At 55.2% G+C, this 19,405-nt stretch overlaps 6 protein-coding genes across 6 annotated transcripts; 2 read left to right on the plus strand and 4 right to left on the minus strand.

The window, feature by feature from the left end:
- Positions 1-99: 99 nt before the first annotated feature.
- On the minus strand, positions 100-2,044 carry LMH87_000843 (uncharacterized protein; the record flags this gene model as incomplete). Its single annotated transcript, XM_056198818.1, has 3 exons — positions 100-111; positions 167-1,856; positions 2,010-2,044. 3 exons carry the CDS (start codon positions 2,042-2,044, stop codon positions 100-102), a joined length of 1,737 nt encoding a protein of 578 aa, XP_056055730.1.
- A 1,110-nt stretch (positions 2,045-3,154) lies between these two features.
- Positions 3,155-4,961, minus strand: LMH87_000844 (uncharacterized protein; the record flags this gene model as incomplete). The annotated part of the gene is made up of 3 exons (XM_056198819.1): positions 3,155-4,353; positions 4,493-4,601; positions 4,683-4,961. The coding sequence occupies 3 exons, from the start codon at positions 4,959-4,961 to the stop codon at positions 3,155-3,157; spliced, it is 1,587 nt and encodes a 528-aa protein (XP_056055731.1).
- Positions 4,962-9,073: 4,112 nt separating this feature from the next.
- Positions 9,074-10,260, plus strand: LMH87_000845 (uncharacterized protein; the record flags this gene model as incomplete). Its single annotated transcript, XM_056198820.1, has 2 exons — positions 9,074-9,862; positions 9,934-10,260. The coding sequence occupies 2 exons, from the start codon at positions 9,074-9,076 to the stop codon at positions 10,258-10,260; spliced, it is 1,116 nt and encodes a 371-aa protein (XP_056055732.1).
- A 129-nt stretch (positions 10,261-10,389) lies between these two features.
- On the minus strand, positions 10,390-10,961 carry LMH87_000846 (uncharacterized protein; the record flags this gene model as incomplete). Its single annotated transcript, XM_056198821.1, has 3 exons — positions 10,390-10,405; positions 10,469-10,603; positions 10,882-10,961. The coding sequence occupies 3 exons, from the start codon at positions 10,959-10,961 to the stop codon at positions 10,390-10,392; spliced, it is 231 nt and encodes a 76-aa protein (XP_056055733.1).
- Positions 10,962-12,354: 1,393 nt separating this feature from the next.
- Positions 12,355-18,107, plus strand: LMH87_000847 (uncharacterized protein; the record flags this gene model as incomplete). The annotated part of the gene is made up of 4 exons (XM_056198823.1): positions 12,355-12,649; positions 12,718-12,764; positions 12,853-18,050; positions 18,101-18,107. 4 exons carry the CDS (start codon positions 12,355-12,357, stop codon positions 18,105-18,107), a joined length of 5,547 nt encoding a protein of 1,848 aa, XP_056055734.1.
- A 354-nt stretch (positions 18,108-18,461) lies between these two features.
- Positions 18,462-19,193, minus strand: LMH87_000848 (uncharacterized protein; the record flags this gene model as incomplete). The annotated part of the gene is made up of 1 exon (XM_056198824.1): positions 18,462-19,193. One exon carries the CDS (start codon positions 19,191-19,193, stop codon positions 18,462-18,464), a length of 732 nt encoding a protein of 243 aa, XP_056055735.1.
- Between the last annotated feature and the right edge of the window lie 212 nt (positions 19,194-19,405).

Here is a 19,405-nt window from a genome sequence, read left to right on the forward strand (position 1 = left end):
GCTAGGCTGCTCTGAAGAGGAATAGAGAAACGGCGAGCGAGCCTTGACGAGATAATTGGCGGAGAGCGTGAGGTAGTCATCGCTTTGTTAATAAGCTCTTTAAAAGACGTACTGTAGTGCTTTGGTTAGAGGACAGGACGATGGCAGAGGTCAAGGGGTAGCTTACAGGAATAAAGAGGTAGGGCACGCGGCGCTCATACTCGAGCCAGGCGTCGCCGTATTTTTGGCGGCAGCGGTGAATGTCGCGCGCGGCGCGGTGCGCAATCATGCAGAGGAAAAAGACAGGGTAGAACCAGGGAAAGGGACTGTCGAAGCCGGTGATGAGGCCCCAGGACATGGAGAACCAAATGTCGGCCGTGTAGTGAATCTTGCGGGCGAGGCCGTACCAGCCGTTGACGAGGATGGTGCCCTGGGGGCTCCGGATGACCTCGGGGTTCTCGAGCGTCTGCCAGGGGACCTGGGGAAAGGTCCTGCGGCCGACGAGCTTGCCGCGCTCCATGGCGCGGAAGCGGTTCTTTTGCGAGTTGCAGCTGTCCCAGACCCAGTACCAGAAGAGGTAGGCGGCGTAAAAGAAGGCGAGAGCGACGCGGTTCCAGCGGTACTCGGCGGGGTCGTGATTAGCGAGGTAGATGGTGCAGTGGCAGTACGAGAGGGGCACGCCGGCCAGGTTCCAGAAGATGAGCATGAAACCCCACTTCTCGTAGTACATGTCCCAGGTGGTGATGATGAGCTCCTCGCCCTTGGCGCAGGCGTTGGCGTAGAGGTAGTGGGCCATGACGAGGAACATTATCTCGCCCGAGACGTAGCCGTACTGCTCGTACTGGCGGGCAGCGGCGCCGAGGCTGAGGATGAGAAGAATGTACCATGGCATGCGGACTTCAAAGAACATCTTGAAGTCGAGGATGCCAAACATGCGGGGGTTGAGCTCGGCGCCCATGAAAAAGTCGTAGACGGGGTAGCCGGTCATGCGGTGCTGCTTGCCGCGGTAGAGGGCGGAGAAGTAGGCGACAAAGGCGACGATGAAGCCGCTGAAGATGGCGACCGACAGCAGAGGACCAAACTCGTCGATGGCCGTGTACAGCGGCCAGACGCCGCTAAAGTGCAGACCGGCCAGCACGGCGAGGGTGAAGTAGAAGCTGGCGTAGGCGTTGCAAAAGTACGGGAGCTGCTTGCCGCCGAGAAAGGGGAGCGGCTTGCCGTAGCCCCAGACGCCGGGAAGGAGGCAGTAGCAGGCGCCCTCGAAGATGAGGTACGACCAGTACCAGAGCCAGGCCTTGGCGTGAGGGAACGCGCCCGTGTAGACGAGGTCGAAGAGGTGGCGGCCAAAGGCGGCCCAGCTCATGCCGACCTCGCGCGAGGGAAACTTGCCGTTGTAGTAGGTGGCGCCCACCCACATGTACCACATGAGGATGGGGAAGAAGAGCATCATGAAAAAGGTGCCGACGGAGCCACCAAATTCAAACTCGCCCGAGTAGTCAATCTTGGGGTCCTGGCCGGGCTTCCAGCCGTCAACGACGCTAACCTTGACGTCCTCGGCCGTCGCATCTGACGACTTGGACGTGCGAGGGCGCGAGGCCGAGCGCTTGTGCGCGCCGTTGCCGTTCTCCATCTTGCTGGACGTGGACCGGGTGGACTTGGTCTCGGGCGTGTCCTTTTCGTCGTCTTGCGCCGGCGCGTTGTCCGACTTGGCGAGCGTGCGGCGGCGGACAGAGCGAGAGCGCTTCACGGGCGAAGCAGAGGCCGTCGGTTCGGGTACTTCGTTGTCAGAAGTCTCAGGCGGGAACGAGGATTGGCGTCGTGAAGAAGAGCGTGTCTTGGCCGGCGTCTCTACCATGCCATCGAAAAGCTCCTTTTTCCTGTAGGTTATGACATGTTAGAGGACAAGGCTGTGACGTTGCAATTGCGTCGCACAAGGGAAGACGGGCATATGTGTACGACAAGGGGCCAATCGAGAGAAGAAGGAAGGACGGTGCAAGATGAGAAGCGGCAAGAGGGGGCAGGAAACATACCGTGGCGATGTGCGTAGGGAATAGCGTCCTGACATGATGAAAAGAAGGGTCGGCTCGTCGACCTCCTTTTATGTGGTTGGGAAGCAAAGGCCGGAGCAGAGAAGGGATCAATTGAGCAAGCAGAGCCTCCGAGCGATCCGTGGGACGCCGAAAGAATGCGAGATGCGCCACGAGAAAGCAAGGGTAGGTAGTGGGCAAAGGGCAGGAAAAGAGAAGAGAAGAGGTTGCGACCTGGTGCCCCCAGATGAGATTGCAGAGGTTGAGCGCGCGATGCGAATACGCGACTGGACGAGATGGGGAGAGACGTGTAATGTCATTGGGCAGACGAGCGGCCACAGTGGGCCGTCCAGGGGGGGGACTGCCGAGCTGCTGCAGCGCGCGGGAGCGCTGAAAGGGCACGGCAACAGGGCTGCTTGGACAGGCTCCAGTGCACACTGCAGCACCTGCCGCCACTGCACACGGATCCCGAGCGTCCGTTTGTTGACATTGTGTGGGGGTCGCCTTTTTTGTTTGGCTGCCTCAGGGGTCAGGCCCAAATGCACATTGCAGTGGCAACGACATCAAGATTTGTTACTTTTGGATCTGGGCAAAGAGATCATTTATCCCACAAGCGCCAGGAGAGGGACATTTCCCAACACGTACATTGAGTGATGTAATGTACGGCACAGAGTGTATTGACAGAAATTTATTGACATTAAAAATAGGCCATAAGGCTTTTTTTTTAAAGTGTAACATTGACAGAAGTTTATTAGCATTCTAAATAGGCCAGAAAGGCTTTTCTTTTATTAAAAAAAAAAAAAAAGGGTAAATGATGGATACTGAAAACGCCACTCTCTCATAGATCAAAAGTCTTTCATCCCACAAGAATCCGAAGATGGCCGTTCTCCAAAACAGAGATTTAGTCATGTAATGCATTATCTGAAGGGTACACAGAGAAATCCATCAACACTATAAGTGACCCGGAGTTGATAAAAAAAAATGTATATAAATGATTGATGCTGACAGAATGTCAATGCACATATGTAGATGATGAATGAATGATGATGAACTAGAACCAAATTATATCACACAAGTACCTCCCAAGCCGTATCACACACACACACACACACACACAACACACACCGCCTTTATTTTTCACAGACCTCCTAGTACTCGTAACGGAAGGTCGGGTTCTCCTTGTCTGTCATCCTCGCCCATGTCTCCTTGTCCATGAACTGGCCCTCGGTCTGGCGGGCGCGGCTGGCGCGACGCTTGTTGGCCCAGATGTAGTAGCCAAAGAGGGTGATGGTGACGAGGGCGCTGCCGGCCTGGGTGAAGACGAGGGCGAGCTTGGCGGGGCGGTAGTCGGGGGCGTCCTTGGCCTGGAAGGTCTGGGGCCCGATGATGTTGCCGATGGAGAAGGCGGCGCTGATCATGGCGACGGCGTAGGCGCGCTTGGTGGCGCCGGCGACGTTGGCCATGAGCCAGTTGTACTGCATGGGCATGGGGGCGACGACGGCGTTGACAAGGTACACGCCGGCGAGGAGGCCGGCGTGGTTGGTCTTGGGCAGGAAGGACATGAGGGCGCCGCCGATGATGGCGGGGATGATGCAGGCGAGGATCCACATCCAGCGGTGCGAGTTGCGGCGCACACCGTAGCCGACCATGAGGATGAAGAAGATGGACACGGCGCCCGAGGGCGTGTTCATGAGGGCGGCGTGCTGCGAGTTTTGCGCGGGCGTCTTCTTGACGTCGTGCGTGATCTGGCCGACGAGCATGACCGAGTAGGTGGTGATGACGCCGCTGGACACGGAGAAGAGGACGGTGATGAGGATCTGCAGCCAGATCTGCAGGTCGAGGAGCGCCTCGACGAGCTCCGACACGCGGAACTTGCTGTTGCGGATGCCCGTCTGGTTGACGCTGACGTGCTTGAGCAGGGCGACCTTTTCGGTCACGGACAGCCAGCGCGCCTGCATGGGCGTGTCAGGGATGAATGCGATGACGGAGAGGCCGATGAGGACGGTGATGCAGCCGAGCACGACAAACATGACGCGCCAGCCGGCGAGCGAGGCGGTGGGCGCAATGTGCTGAAAGGCGTAGGAAAGCACGCCGCCGATGATCTGGCCGACACCGAGACCAAGGTACCAGAAGGAGAAGCGTGGGGCCTGCTCTGACTTGGTGTACCACTGGCTGCTGATGAGGGCGAGGGAAGGGGCAATGGTGGCCTCGAAGATGCCGAGGAAGATGCGCGAGGCGAGGATGCTGGGGTAGTTGTGGGCGGCGGCACCGCAGGCGGTCGCGACGCCCCAAAGGGTGACGTTGAGGCCGAGCCACTTGGCCGCAGGGACCTTTTGCAAGAGGTAGACTGGAGAAGGAGAGGGCTGTTAGTGTTTTTGATCATTGGATGTGAGTTGCGGTTATGCGATTGATGATGATTTGCGTGGTGGTGGTTTGACGCGATTCATCCATCGTCATCCGCGGATATGTGGGCGTAATAAGCTTACTGTTGGGAATTTCAAAGCAGAGAAGGCCAACAAAGAGGAAAGTGGCGACGTTGGAGAAGCGGTTGCCAGTCAGGTCCAAGTCCTTTTTTATGCCCATGACGGCGGCATACTGCGGAAATCGTGTCAGGACAGTTGCAGCAATGGCGATTGAGAAGCCGCATGAATGGCAGGGAACAAGGGAAAAACTCACATTGTAAATGACCTTGTCGAGAAACTGCATCGTGTAGCAGCCAAACATGATGGGGACGATGCGCCAGTCGATGCGGCGGCGCAGCTTCTTGAGGTCGACGGCGTCGACGCCGGGCACGTCGCGGTGCTGGTTGAGAAAGACCCAGGCGGCGTCGACGTCGGAGCTGCCAGACGAGGCATCGTCGTGGTGGTGCTGAGCATGGTCGCTGGTCGATGGCGACGAGCTGGTCAAGCGCTCATTGACCTCGAAGCTCTTTTCATTCTGTTCCGTGGTGGACATTGTCTTGCCAAGCTCTTCGCCGGGAAGATGCAAACAACCAAAATGTGTTGATAAGAAAAAGGGCTCAACAGCCGCGAGTCTTGTTTTGTCGTAGGTCCGTAAAACTGTGCCCCTTGAACGTTTTACGTCAAAACAAGAATAAAGATTGTCGAAATGGCTCGCTTCAAGAGAACGTAATGGGAACAACAGAGCACGATTTGGACCGTTGGAGGGGGGCGTGTGGTCTCCTTTTTGTCTAAATAAGCTCCAACTTTTGGGCAGCGCGCAAAACAGGTCCGCGGGTTTTAGCAGTCCGGGACTTGATGGCTTCTAGCTCGACTTTGCTTGAGCAATTCCGGTTAAGCGGACTGGGGCCCCCCCAAAAAAAAACCACGCGGCAGCTGCATTTATTGATGCAAGGGTATATGAATGGATGGATGGCAATGCGGCGCATGTGGTTTGGGGGGGATGGGCGGCGGGCAGAAAGTCGAGTCTTGCAGATTGAGAACCTGGCGTACGAGCGCAATGCTCTGCGCTAACCTATCTACCCAGTATCTTGCGCTCCTCGTCCTCCTCCATCCCATCGCAAGAGGCCCCCCCTTGGATCCACGGGTCTGGGTACGACGGCGCGGCGGAAAACTAGACTGTTGTTTACTAGCCTAAATACTGACAATTTCCCGTTAGTGAGGTGCTGGAAAGGTGGGTGCGTCGCATAGAGGAAGCCAGAAGCGTGCGTGAGAAGCAAGCATGGAAGTAGGGATCACCAAAAGAGCGGGCCGGCCTACTGGTTAGTCTTGTTCGGCCGTACCTAGTGGCGTTTTCTTTTGCTTCTGCGTGCACGGCGTGGCAATGGGATGATGGATGGGATGGCAAGATGGGTGGATGGATGGAGGGATGAATGGAGACGCCGACCGGCCTTGGCGAGCTTTTACCAGCTCTACCAGCACCAGTACTGATAAGTTGACTACTAGTACTTGTCGACTGGTTTGGCCTGATGTCTGTCTACCAGTGCTTGCCCGGATGCCCTCATTTCCATGCGGCCGTCGCCCGGTGCGGTGGGTGGCTTGGTGGGACTCGAGTGCCGGTTGGTGGTGTGCGTGGTGTCACCGGTGGTGTGCCATGCCATGCGTCTTTGCCACGTTGTGCTGCCTTGCGTGCATCAAGATGCGGGCGCCCTGTTTTAACAATGCCGCCGCCATGCTTATTTTAGTTCTCACTCATTTTCCGCGAGGGTTCAATGGTTCTGACTCTGCCGTCCATGGCCAGTGCGGCTGTCATGATGAGACTGGCAGAACAGTCGCTTTTAAATAACACAATGTATCACCATGGCAGAGGTCTGAAGCAAAAGCAAAGCAGTCCATGGCAGTCAAGGGCTGCCTTGTCGGCCGGATGCTACCTAAATTGCTGCTGGCAAGTTTCAGGTAGGCTGCTTGGCTGCCTCTGGTACGGATTTGACAGGGTCGGCTTGCTTGTTCCTGGTTGTTGTGGACAGCAACATCGGAGCCAAGCAGAGCAAGCCAAGCACAAGCGCAAGCAAGCCTACCAGTCAGTATGTACTGCTGCTGTTGCTGCACATTGAAAAAGAGGAACCTTTGCCCTGGATCCTGCCAAGACGACAGACGACCACGGGGGACGAGGGAAAGGGATTGGGACGGTCCACCACTCGGTCTATTATAGAGAACTTATGGGTATTTCCACCCCAGGGCAGGCAAAGGTCCGCCCACAGGGGTCGTGCCAGGTGCGATATCACGTAACATTAATAACTGCCAACTGTTATTGCTACCAGTATGGTGCTGGCTCCTCCTCGGAGGTCGATACCTCGATCCAGGAGTCCATCCATTGATTTCGAAAAAGGGCCCAGTCCTGCCCACCTGGCAGGCTGTGGGTGGCAACTGGCACCCGTTGAACCTGAACCCCTGGGGGCCCCGTCTGTCGTACGGAGTAGCTTGGGGCATTTGGCGAGGCTATACATGGATGCGGCCGAGGCAAGGGTTGAGAGGCTAGCCTCGGGCCTAGCACGGAAGCTGAATGGAAAAGAAGAAGAGGAAATTTTTGCTCGTCGTTGGCGTTGTATTGGACTATTGATTTTTGTTTTGCATTTGGAGGCGGTTGATTTCGATGCGCCGGGTGCAGCAGCAAAAATTGGTCTCGTCCCTTATTGACGCTAACTACCAGTACCTAGGTAGTGGTCGCCAAGGGCGCGGCGGGCGGGAGCGGCGCTGGAGCACAGCACATCACCCCCTCCCTCAGGGCTCCCCGTCTTCCGTGCGCCGCCGCCCAAGAGATCGATCTCCGTCCATTACGGAGTATTTTTTCTGGGCATGAAGAATGGCAGTGAGCCCACATGAATTAATTCGGGGGACTGCGACAATCAATGCCGTCAATCAATGCGAGACACATCTCAATCAAGACCGATGGAACAAGACAGGCAGCATCGATGATGAAGAGATGCAATTTCAGGGGGCCACGGTCGGGGAGGGGGGGCTGGCCTCGCTTCGTTGCTGAAGATGTGATCGACAGTTCGTTCGCTCGTCGCTCCTTTAGTAGCGTAAAAGAAAAAAACACCTCCACCACTGCCCGATTTTTTCCCTTGCAGCAGCAGCAGCGGCGGCGGCGAACACGGCTCACGGCTAGCTCACCTTTTTCTGGGTCGCGCTGGGTGGTGAGAAGCGAGTGGGGGACGACGTGGTGGCGCGGAGCTACCGAGTAGTCTCGTCTTATTTACTTCTCACAGCCATCCTTCCTCTCTCCCTCGGTCGCAAGTTCTGGATGTCTAGCCCGGTTTGATTTTCTTCGTGGTGAGAAAAAAAAAAAGATGGTAAAATGGTATGCGCGACAGGCCCTTGCTCTCATCTATATTAATTAAAACGTTGCAAGTGACAGTTGTGGCTGGTGCCTCGTCAACCTCCGACAAGGGGGGACGGGCACCGGGGGGGGGGGGAGAGGTCGACGGCCCTGCTTGAGACAATTTCGGCCGATAGCCAGTTCGAGCGTAATCAACTGCCCAATCTATTTCGACAGCTAATAAAGACTGGACTGAAAAGAGAGGGGTAAAAACAAGGCGAACCCTGGCACTATTTCCTTCCTTCTTTTTCTTCTTCTTTTTTCTCCGTCTCAACTCTTGCTTCTCGTCGAGAATTGAGCTACATAGCTTCGCCTGCGCCCTGGCACATATACTCTTGTCCTGCCGCTAAATCGACACGGCGCAACCATGCCGCCCCCAAAGACGCTGACGCTACATTATTCTAACTACTGAGTAGTTTTTTTTTTTTTTTTTTTCCTTCTCAGACTTGTCCCTATCTGTAAACATGGCGAAATGGGTGGCACCAGTTTTCCGCACTAACATACTTGCCCTTGCCCCCCGCGGCTGGAGTCTTGTCTCTCTCTTACACTACTGGTACGACAACCCTGAAATGCTGACAACCCGCTCTCTTGCGCCCCGGCCTTGACCAAGACGGGTTAATCGCCTGGCCCTCGCGCTGCCCACAATGCTACGAGACTCGCAACTTGACTGGCCAACTGGCTTGTCCTCCGCAGAGAACTCGGCTCACCTGCCTGGGGCTCCTAGACTAGGCTAGGAAGTTGGGATCCAAAGTGCCGGCCGCCATCTACGTACCGGTACTGGCATGTAGATGCTACCAGCACCGAGTGTAAAGATTTTTTTTTCAACACATTCTCCCCGTAATCCTTTGTAGAAACAGCCCTTGCTAGTTCGTTGCAAAAAGGCCCTTTGCGAGAGAAGAACGGGTAGATGGGCTTCCCTTTTGGGAAGTACGCCGTCTGCAACGTCTTTATCTCTTCCTCATTCCCTTTCCTTCTTGATTAGATGTGTTCAAGTAGACATACACACACTCACACACACCTGCATCTCTTAGTTGTCCCTCAGTGTCGCTTCGCGCCGTGACTGCACCAGACGCGGCAAGGCTTGCAAGGTTTCGGTCTGCAAAAGCGAACACGGAATCTGACATGAGCGTGCTTTGAGTTACATTGGTCTCATCGTCCGTCGCTATTCCTTATCCAACAGATCATTCTATATTTACTTGCTGATATCCTCGCCCACCTTCTTCTCCTTCTTTTTCTCTTCTTTCGTTTTTGTTTCTTCTTACACGCAACAAACCACACGCACATCAACCATGACTTGGGTTTCCCATGCCACCCCCGAGGTGGACGCCATCTCGCAGTGGCGGACCATTGTCGCCGTTTGCGTCGTCCTGACCGTCATCTCCTTTGCCGTCGTCGGCTTCCGCCTGTGGCTGAGCTTCCGCGGCCGCGGCCTCATGGCCGACGACTACGTCGCCGCCGCCTCCTTCGTCCTCGCCTTCATATACTCGATCCTCACCATTATCCAGACAAAGTACGGCCTGGGCCTGCCCATCAAGCTGCGCTCCAAGGACTTTGGCGACGCCTCGACGTACAAAAAGGTCAATTTCGCCGGCCGCCCGATATACCAGTTCGGCGTCAGCCTCTTCAAGGTGGCGCTGCTGATTAGCTACCTCCGCCTGCTGCAGGCCACGAGCAAGCGCAACTATCGCATCCTCATCTGGGTCACCATTGTCGCCGTGCTGCTCGGGCACCTGGGCAGCGCCTTTGCCCTCATCTTTGCCTGCAAGCCCGTCAACTTTTCGTGGGACCTCAAGGTCAGCGACCCGCACCCGACGTGCGTCAACCTGTCGCAGACGTCCCTCATCTACTCCCTCATCACCATCATCTCGGACGTCCTCGTCGCCGTGCTGCCGATCCCCGTCCTCCTGACGCTCAAGATCCCCAACGCCAAGAAGGCCGGTCTCGTCGGCGTCTTCCTGCTCGGTCTCTTCACCACCATCTGCTCCATCCTGCGTCTCATTCAGCTGAACCGCATTTCCTTTGGAGACGGCAACTCGACCATGCTGGTCCTCTGGGGTGTCATTGAGTTCAACGTCGGTGTAAGTAGCCCAATCCGAACTACCACGTCCTTGTGCCCCATATTGCGCAAGCTAACAAAACGTCCGTGCAGAACATGGTTACCTCGCTTCCGTTCCTCGCCCCCGTCTTTATCAAAAAGGCCAAGGATCTCAGCTACAGACGCTACAAGACCAACAGCCGCGAGACCGAAGCGTCCAAGAACTCGCGACTGTCGAGACCGGGCGCCGGCAGAGACATCTACCACCTGGACGACGTCAAGCACCCCAACCACAAGAGCACCGTGGTCGGATCCAGCCAATCCTCGGGCAGCGCTGAAAACATCCTTCCCAAAGAAGGCATCGTCAAGTCGGTGGAATATTCCGTTTCTGTGGACAAGCCACACTCGGAGCAACAAAACACGCCATGGCACCCGGTATAAGCCACCACCACTGTCACGAGTCTCATTTTTCCCCCTGTATATAGCGCTACAAGTCTAATATTTGTCTGATATGATACGTATAATGTACAAAATACCACATTTGAATTATTATTTTTATTATTTTCCCGATCATGAAAGATGAGATCTACCGTGTGCGTGAGATGGCTGATGACGCGGGCAGGCGAGCCCCCCGAAAAGTGATGCTTACGCTATGCCGTGAGATTTTTGCTGACCACCCTCCCCCCCCCGGGCATCGCGCGATAGCGCGATGACACCTCCTGCGGATAGGCCAGCTTCCCGCTTCAGGTTGCGCAGCGATGACGACGGAGCTAGGATCAGGAACCTGCAGCACTGGTGCCGTATCGGCCTGTGTTTTCCTGCGCTATTCGTTGGGGGCGGAGATTTCAGCCATTGAACGGCGAGAAGCGGACGGCGTGAGGCGCAGTCGATCAGAGTCGCTGATTGTTCAAGTCGCTTCCCGCCGTGGACTTTTTCCTCCCTTTCTTAGATGCACGTGGGAGTCGCCAGAGCTGGCGGCGCAAGGGGGCGACGGTGAGCGCAACAACAGAGGCATGCAAAAAGGATGATGTCACTACTCTGTAGAAAAAATGTCAGACTAACCCATGGCGCTGATCTGAAACACAGCTGATCCCGCGGGTCGCAAAGCATTGCATTTTGTTGCGAGGAAAGGCGGCTTGCATACGATGGGCGCAGTTGGGTGTCAAATTCCTAGCGCCTGCCGAACTTGACGACATTAAGAGATGGATCAGATTATTTACAAGGCTGTGTGTCAAGTTGCGCATAGTAGGCATGTTAAAGTTATTATGATGCTTAAGAAGTGCATGGCTCAAATGGACTTTGTGTGGGCTAATACCACGCTCCATTTTGCTGCATGGAATGGACGGAATCATTATGATGTAAATATCTCTCTTGAATTATTATTCATAGAACCGATTGTGGACTTTAAACGTAATGTTAGGGACAATACCGATAGAGCCTGTCGTATTCGCGAGCCGCCCATCGTTAGATGGATGGGGGTCCCCGCGCGCGCATCCCGCGGCGGCAGCGGTGATGCAGCGCCGCGCAGAAACCAGCGCTTCGCCGAACTCATAAGCACTGCTGTCGCGATTTGGGCATGATGAAAATGGCCGGCACGATACAAGTCAACCCAGCATCGCGTTCGTATCTGTGCGCCCTGTGCCGATACTTGCGGCCGTTGACTGCACCGCAGAGTGGTCAAGGTGCTGGCGGCATTCAACCAAGAACCGCAAAATATGTGTTCCTTTACGAGCTGAATCTGGCGAGCCACCAGCGTTGGTTCCTATTTTCAAGCCCGAGCCTACCTATTACGTATGTTACTGCATGCAGCCTTTCGTCGAGCGACTCATCCGGAGATATATAAGCCGATAGCTGTTAGTGAAACTCAATAGCTGCAGCCCTATCCTGGTGCAAACTGCGGCACTAATAAATTGGCTGGTCGTCACGAGATTTGCAATTTTTCGTTCTTTTTTTCTCTCGCTCTTAATGCTCTTAAACCCAACACAGCGGGCATACGCAAACCAGTCTAGGGTATCCGGCGCGAGGCGAGCTTTGTCCAGACCAGGTGCGGCCCCGATGGGGGGTAGATTGGATAGCTGGCGGCAAGGCGGTCGGCAGGATGTTGGACTCAAAATTGGAGCAACATTTTCGTCCTTTCTATTCAAGAGTTTTCTGCATATGTTCAGCGTCTGATCCATGACCATATAGTGCCACAAACTGCAGCGGCTGGTTATGCTGGGCTCTGGGAACCTGCTGAAGCCCCAGTCCAAAGATCAGCAGCACGCGCAAATATTGAAGTAGCACGATGCGAGGAGAGAAGAACAAAAGTTAATTAGCATACTCAGGAAATAAAAATCAACGTCAGGACTGAAAGAAACAATGTTAAATTAACTTGTAATTTAGCTCCAGCACCGGCTCCTACCGTGGGCCAGTGGGTGCAACAAGCCACTTAGCGCCTGGCGCAAGACCACTCACGAGCCACTGTGACGCCACACCCCCTTTGGATAGGTGCCTTGGTCTGGCGTGTCTGGCGTCTGGTGGTAGGCGTGATGGATAATGCCCTTGGCCATCGCACTCGCACCCCAGCTTTCAGGGTCATTTGGCTCAATCCCGCTACTTCAACTCTACGCGCAGCTTCCGCACACGTGTATCAGTGGCTTCACTACACTGTTTCCTGGCGCCTTGCTCAACACATCACATGTCCCAAGACGACTAGCTGCCAATACCGCCATACTGCAGCTGCCGGTAGTTGCCCAGCGGTGGCCTTGCGCAGTCCCTGGCTGCATCGAGCACCAGCTGCAGCTTTCCGATCACTACCGCTGCAAGAGGCTCGGTCTAAATCTGCCCAAAAGTACGGCCCGTACAGTCTTTACTGAGCTGCTGTTTTGTGCTCCTCTTGGTTGACGCTGGATATAATAGTTTTGATTGCCGATATACCGCTTCGATCCGCGAGCCGAACCAATCCCGTCGAACCATCCCTGCGTGATAGCTGCGCATCGACGCTCAAAAATGGCCCGCGATGATTCGGTGTCGCCATTGACCCGATCACCGCAGAAATCGCCGACACATGATGATCCATACACGCCACCTGTTGTTGGGGGCGCGCTTGCCCCCTCGGCTTCCAGCCCGACGACCCCGGGCGGAGCGGCAGTGGACAATGTAAACGGCCAAGAACACGAGACGGCACTATCAAGCCATCCCTCGAGTTTATCTGCTGGCTTGTCCCATCCAAACGCCACAGAGTCATATACCGCTGATTCTTCCGGAACGCCTCGCGGCCAAGCCTCTCCAGCGACTCCTGGCACGCCCGGTGCCCGCGTCCAATTTGCACGATTTGACCCTCCAGATTTCCAACCATCCCACTCCCGACACAACTCTACCGAGAACCCTGAAGGTGCCAAGTCTAGAGGTGGCTCCATCATGTCAAAGCTCAAGTCCCTTACGCCCAACTCTCTCCAGTCCTCCAAATCGCCCCCCCTCGACATGGAGAATACGCAAGCTGCTGCAGCTTCTCCCACGACTGGGCGTTTTGCTGGCCGATTTCCCGACACACTACACGAGGAGCAGGAAGAAACCGATGCGGACCTGGAAGGCGAAGCTGATGCCGATGTGGAAGAGGAAGCAGACGAGGCACAGCCTGCCGGACCTGTCAAGAAAAAGAAGCGCAGAATGCGCCGTTTCGTCAAAGGTGATGGGTCCGGCCCCGTGTCGCCTTTCCGCTTTCCCAACGAAGGCGATGCGTTTGCCCACAGATTTCTTAAACGTCGCGCGAGCATGCCAGACACCTCAATGCACAACCAAGTTCTTTCCGAAGGCGAGACTCCACAACAGCCCAAGCGACGTCCATTTACGAGACGCGGTCATTCATGGATGAACCCGGGCATGGCGCATCACGAAACTGACATCGAAGCGCTTGAGAGCTCAATTGCTGTTGGTCGTCGTCAGGGCCACACTCGCCGCATCACTGTTTTTGGGGGCGGTGGCGTTTCTGACGGCGATGCCATGATTCAGCGCAGGCCATTCTTCAACTCGGAACGCGCCTCCAACTTTGGTGCCCAAAAGTGGAAACAAGTCAAAAGTACTCTGAAACTTTTACGTCAAAAGAAGGAGGATCGCTTCGACTACTACAAATCCGCCGAGTTGATGGCCGAGTTGAGAGCTGGTGCCCCAGCTGTGCTCATGTTTGCCAGTATGATTCAGCGAGACGAACATGGGAATAAGAGGATCCCAGTTCTGTTGGAGCAGCTGAAGCTGAGAATCACACACAGCGCCCCAGTGCCGGACGACGACAAGGAGCGGCATTGGAATTTTACCATTGAGCTGGAGTACGGCAGCGGACCCAGCAGAATGGTCTGGACCGTCATTCGCAATGTCAGAGACTGCTATAATCTCAACCTCCGCTACAAGTTCGCCTTGAACAACGACATGTACTTGCCGGGCCAGGGCCATGTGGCCGGTCGCCCCAAGCAGCCCAAGTTCCCCTGGTCCGCTTTTCCTTACCTGCGAAGTGTCCGCAAGAAGCAGGGAGATATTAGCGATGATGAGGAGCAGGCAGCTAGTGGCGGGGAGCAGACAATGCAGGAAGGAGGCGAGCCTGGAGCTGGTGACGATGTCGAAGCTACCGGCAGTGAAGGTGGCGGCAATCGACACCCACGTCGCAAAAGGTCTCGTGTCAACATGCTCGGCATGAGACGCCGCTCGACCGGGTTTACCGACAATGGTGAAGGCCCCAGCGATGAGAGCGCCGAAGTCAGGCGTCAGGCCTTTGTTGAGAGGCAGCGACGAACCTTGGAGCAATATCTCTCCGAGATGATTCGCTGGCTCATGTTCAGGGCCGATAGTAACCGTCTTTGTCGATTTCTCGAACTCTCTGCGCTTGGTGTCCGTCTCGCCGCTGAAGGCAGCTATCATGGCAAGGAGTGCTTTCTCCACATTCAATCTGCCAAAGGGCTCGACTTTCGTCGTGTGCTGACACCTGCCAAGGTGATTGCTCGCCACAGCCGCAAATGGTTCCTCGTCCGCTCGAGTTACATTGTTTGCGTCGAATCTCCCGAGAATATGAACATCTACGATGTGTACCTTGTCGATTCTAAATTCACCATCGCCTCGAAGAGAAATGCCGTCAAGCAGATTGCCACTCAGAAGAAGAGCGAGATTGACCTAACAGCGGAACCGTCGTCTTCAAAGCATCACACCCTGAAGCTGCGAACCTCCGAGCGCAAGGTACGCCTGTTTTCTCGCAACCACATGGTCCTGAAGCAGTTTCAAGAATCCATTAGTGAAATGCTGCGAGAAACTGTCTGGTCTAAGAAAAAGCGGTTCGACAGTTTCGCTCCTGTTCGACATGGCGTGTTCGCACAGTGGCTAGTTGACGGCCGCGACTACATGTGGAATGTTTCTCGCGCCATCAACATGGCCAAGGATGTCATCTATATTCATGACTGGTGGCTAAGCCCTGAACTGTACATGAGACGGCCGGCGGCGATCAGCCAAAAGTGGCGCCTCGACCGTCTCTTACAAAAGAAGGCCCGCGAAGGAGTGAAAATCTTTGTCATCATCTACAGAAACGTCGAGGCAGCAATCCCCATTGATTCCGAGTACACAAAGTTCTCGTTGCTGAATCTGCACCCCAACATTTTTGTTCAACGATCGCCCAACCAGTTCAAGAAAAACCAGTTCTTCTTTGCCCATCACGAGAAGATTTGTATTGTCGACCATGATGTTGCTTTCACGGGCGGTGTGGACCTGTGCTTTGGCAGATGGGACTGTCCGCAGCATCCCATTGTCGACGACAAGCCGACTGGTTTTGAACAGTCTGATGCACCAAAGGATGCGGAGCACTGCCAGCTGTTCCCGGGCAAGGACTATTCCAACCCACGTGTGCAGGATTTCTTCCGTCTCTCGGAACCATACGAGGAAATGTACGACCGCTCCAAAGTCCCAAGGATGCCATGGCACGATATTGGCATGCAGGTTGTCGGTCAGCCTGCTCGCGATTTGACCCGCCATTTCGTCCAGAGATGGAACTATCTGCGCCGCGGCCGCAAATCAACCAGGCCCTTGCCATTCTTGCTGCCGCCTCCCGACGCCAAATTTGAAGAGCTCCAGGCGCTCGGCTTGACCGGCTCCTGCGAGGTTCAAATGCTGAGATCAGCCAGTACATGGTCCCTGGGGTTGGAAGAGACGGAACACAGCATCCAAACTGCATACGTTAAGATGATTGAGGATTCGGAACATCTTGTCTACATTGAGAACCAATTCTTCATCTCCAGCACCGAGGCATACAACACCCGCATCGTCAACAGAATCGGTGACGCAATCGTGCACAGAATTGTTCGAGCACATGAAAACGGGGAAAGTTGGCGTTGTATCATTCTCATCCCGCTGATGCCGGGCTTCCAAAACACTGTCGATGAGCAAGAAGGTACCAGCGTACGACTTATCATCATGTGCCAGTTCCAGAGTATTTGCAGGGGCGAAAATTCCATTTTTGGTCGCCTACGTGCTGCCGGAATCGACCCCCAGGAATACATCGACTTCTTTTCTCTCCGCCAGTGGGGAACCCTGAGCACAGATGCTTTGGTTACCGAGCAGCTATATATCCATGCCAAGACAATCATCGTGGATGACCGTGTAGCTCTGATTGGTTCAGCCAATATCAACGAACGTTCCATGGTTGGCCATCGTGACTCAGAGGTTGCGGCAATCGTTCGCGATACTGACATGATATGGTCTACCATGGGTGGAAAGCCGTATCAAGTTGGCAGATTCGCGCACACATTGCGCATGCGATTGATGCGGGAGCACCTCGGTCTAGACACTGATGCCATCCTCGAAGAAGAACGACAAAATGACGTTAATGGCGAAATATTTGAGGAACAAATGGACAACATCTATGACGAGAAGCCTTCATCACTGAATGACGCCCGTGAAGGCGAATCCAGTAACTCAGCGCATCCAGGGATGCCTCATCTGCGAAGCTTCAACAACGACCTTGACATAAAAATGGCCAGGGCTGTGGACCGTGACTCATCATCATTTGAGAACGAGGACAACCCGAAAGGCAAGGGCAAACAGACAGAAAAGAATAACGACTTCCATGCTGAGCGCCATACCAAGGATGTTTCTGGCCATGGTGCTGACCAGTGGAAGGCTGCTGAGAAATCTGGCCTCGATGGAGGAAGAGACTCTGTTATTGTAGATGGTCGCGAATTCTTGGTCAGCAGTGCCGATGCCATGGGCAAAGGCACACTGGCAGACCCTCAGCACAGGGACCCGCAGGGACCTGAGAGCAGACCACAGGAACATGTCGAAAACAAGAAGCTTCCACCTCTGCCGCCATTTGACGAGCGTGCTGGTGAATTGGACCAGCTTCGGCCAGCCCAGCTTCCTACACTGCCTGAAACTAGTGACGCCGACATCCGTGGAGACGAGTTCGGTGCCGTCCGTCATTTGGCTGGCGACATTAAGAGGGCAACCATCACGAAGGACTGCATGACGGATCCGATTGTGCCCGAGTTCATCGACGACATTTGGAACAGGGTCGCCAGCAACAACACCAAGCTATACCGCAAGGTTTTCAAATGCATGCCGGATTCCGAGGTCAAGACATGGGCCGAGTATCGCGACTTTGTGGCCTACGGCAAGAAATTCCAAGAGAGCATGGAAGTCCGCCCCACCTCGGAGGAACAAGACGCTACGAGCGAGGCGGGTGGCAATGCGAAACACACCGCAAGCAGCGGTGCTATTGGCATCTCTGTACCTGACCTGGAGGCGCTGGCGAATATCAACGGAGAGGACTCAGAGAAGCTTGCTGCCAACATCAACGATCAGCAGACCGATCCCAACGTTACACGCGAGAAGCAAGGCGATGTTGGTGACGAGAAGGCCGCAATCGTGGCAGGCGAAGAGCAGGAGATGGGTGCCGAGGCCGAGAAGCAAACGACAAACACTGAACCGCTTGAACGTAAGACGACAACATTTGCCAACCTCGAGAAGCCGTCGACCAAGGATACTACCGCAACAGCGGCCCAGGCACAATTTGGCTCCGTAAAGAAGCGACGTCGCGCGGCTACTAAGGGTAGCCGTCGCTGGTCCAGCGCCGACGACATGCCGTCTCGCGCCGAGGCCGAGGGCCTTTTGAAGATGATTCAGGGCAACCTTGTTGAATTTCCCTATGACTGGCTCATTACCGAAGAACACAACGGCAACTGGGGCTACCAGGTGGATGGCGTTGCACCGCTGGCGATTTAGTAAGTCGATGACTGTAACATTTGTTGTGACGACGACTAACCGATGCTAGCAACTAATGACGCCGGCCAACGTCTGCGGCTGATAGCATGCACACAAACAAACACTCGCTATTCCTTTTGCACCCATAAACTGTATTGGCTTCCTGGTTTTCTTTTGCTTCTTAGCATTGCATGGCGTCTGTCGGCTTTTGGCTGAATTACACCTTGGAAACTTTCTTCATTTCCTTTGTTGACCATTAAGCGGCATTATAATTCTTATAGAGGTAAAAAAAAGTACTTAATACACGGTGGCAGTACAATTCTATAGCGTACACTGCTTTTAGACAAAATAAAATTATGTTACATCGACTCCCTCGGACGCTCTTCTGCTGCAACCGGCTCTCGTTCATGACTTTTTTTTGTTTCAACGTCTCAGACCCTTTCGCTGACCCAGATGGCACCGCGACAGCCCGCGCGAATGACACCCGTGAGCAGCCAGTGCGGATCCGCCTTTTTCGCATCATGCTCGACGGCATGGTCTAGGTGCTCGAGCTCCTCGTCGCGGATCCGCCTCAGCGTGCCAATCAGCTCCGCGATCTCGGGGCCGACCTCGTAGCCCTCGGCCTCCCACGCCGTTACCATCTCGAGAAGGCTGCGGATCTGCTCGTTGTAGTGGCCCCCGATCTCGGTCTCGACGGCCTCGGTGCACGCCATGGCGGCCTCGCGGCCGAGCACGGCCGTGGACCACCCGAGTCCGCTCGCGAGCGCCGACCACACCGGGTACAGCGCCGTCGGGCGCACGCGGTGTTTATGGAGGAGCGCGTTGAAGGTGGCGAGGTGCGCGGCTTCCTGGTCGTACATGTGCTTCATGAGCGGGCGGAGGTGCGGGTGCGCGCGCACGAGGGGCGGCGTCTGCGCCGTGTAGATGAGCGTGGCGGCGAGCTCGCCGGCCTGGTTGACGCGCAGAGCCGAGGAGAGGAAGGCGCGCTGCTCGGCGGTGAGGGGCTTGCGAGGACGAGGTGGCGAAGGAGGCTCGGAGGTGGAAGTTGTGGTGGTGGTGGTGGTGTTGGCGAGGCGGGTGGGACCGGTGGTGAAGGATCGCAGGGTGGATGGACAGATGCGTAGACGGCGCGCGGGCCGGGCTATGCGTTGGACGGCGGACATATTCGATGATTAGGCGTTGCCAGGCTATACGCTGGACGGCGGACGTATTTGGTGGTTGGGCGTGCTGATTGGTAATTAATGTTGGGTTTTGAGGACAAGAGGATGAAGTCATGGAATGGCCTGAAGTGCCACTATTCACGGTAGCTCGTAGCGGGCACCGGGGCTGGCACTTTACAGTGGATACTCGCGCTTTACAGTGGCTTGCTTCGCTG

The sequence above is a fragment of the Akanthomyces muscarius genome, chromosome 6 (assembly GCF_028009165.1).
Source record: "Akanthomyces muscarius strain Ve6 chromosome 6, whole genome shotgun sequence".
In the NCBI taxonomy this organism is placed as follows: Eukaryota; Fungi; Ascomycota; class Sordariomycetes; order Hypocreales; family Cordycipitaceae; genus Akanthomyces; species Akanthomyces muscarius.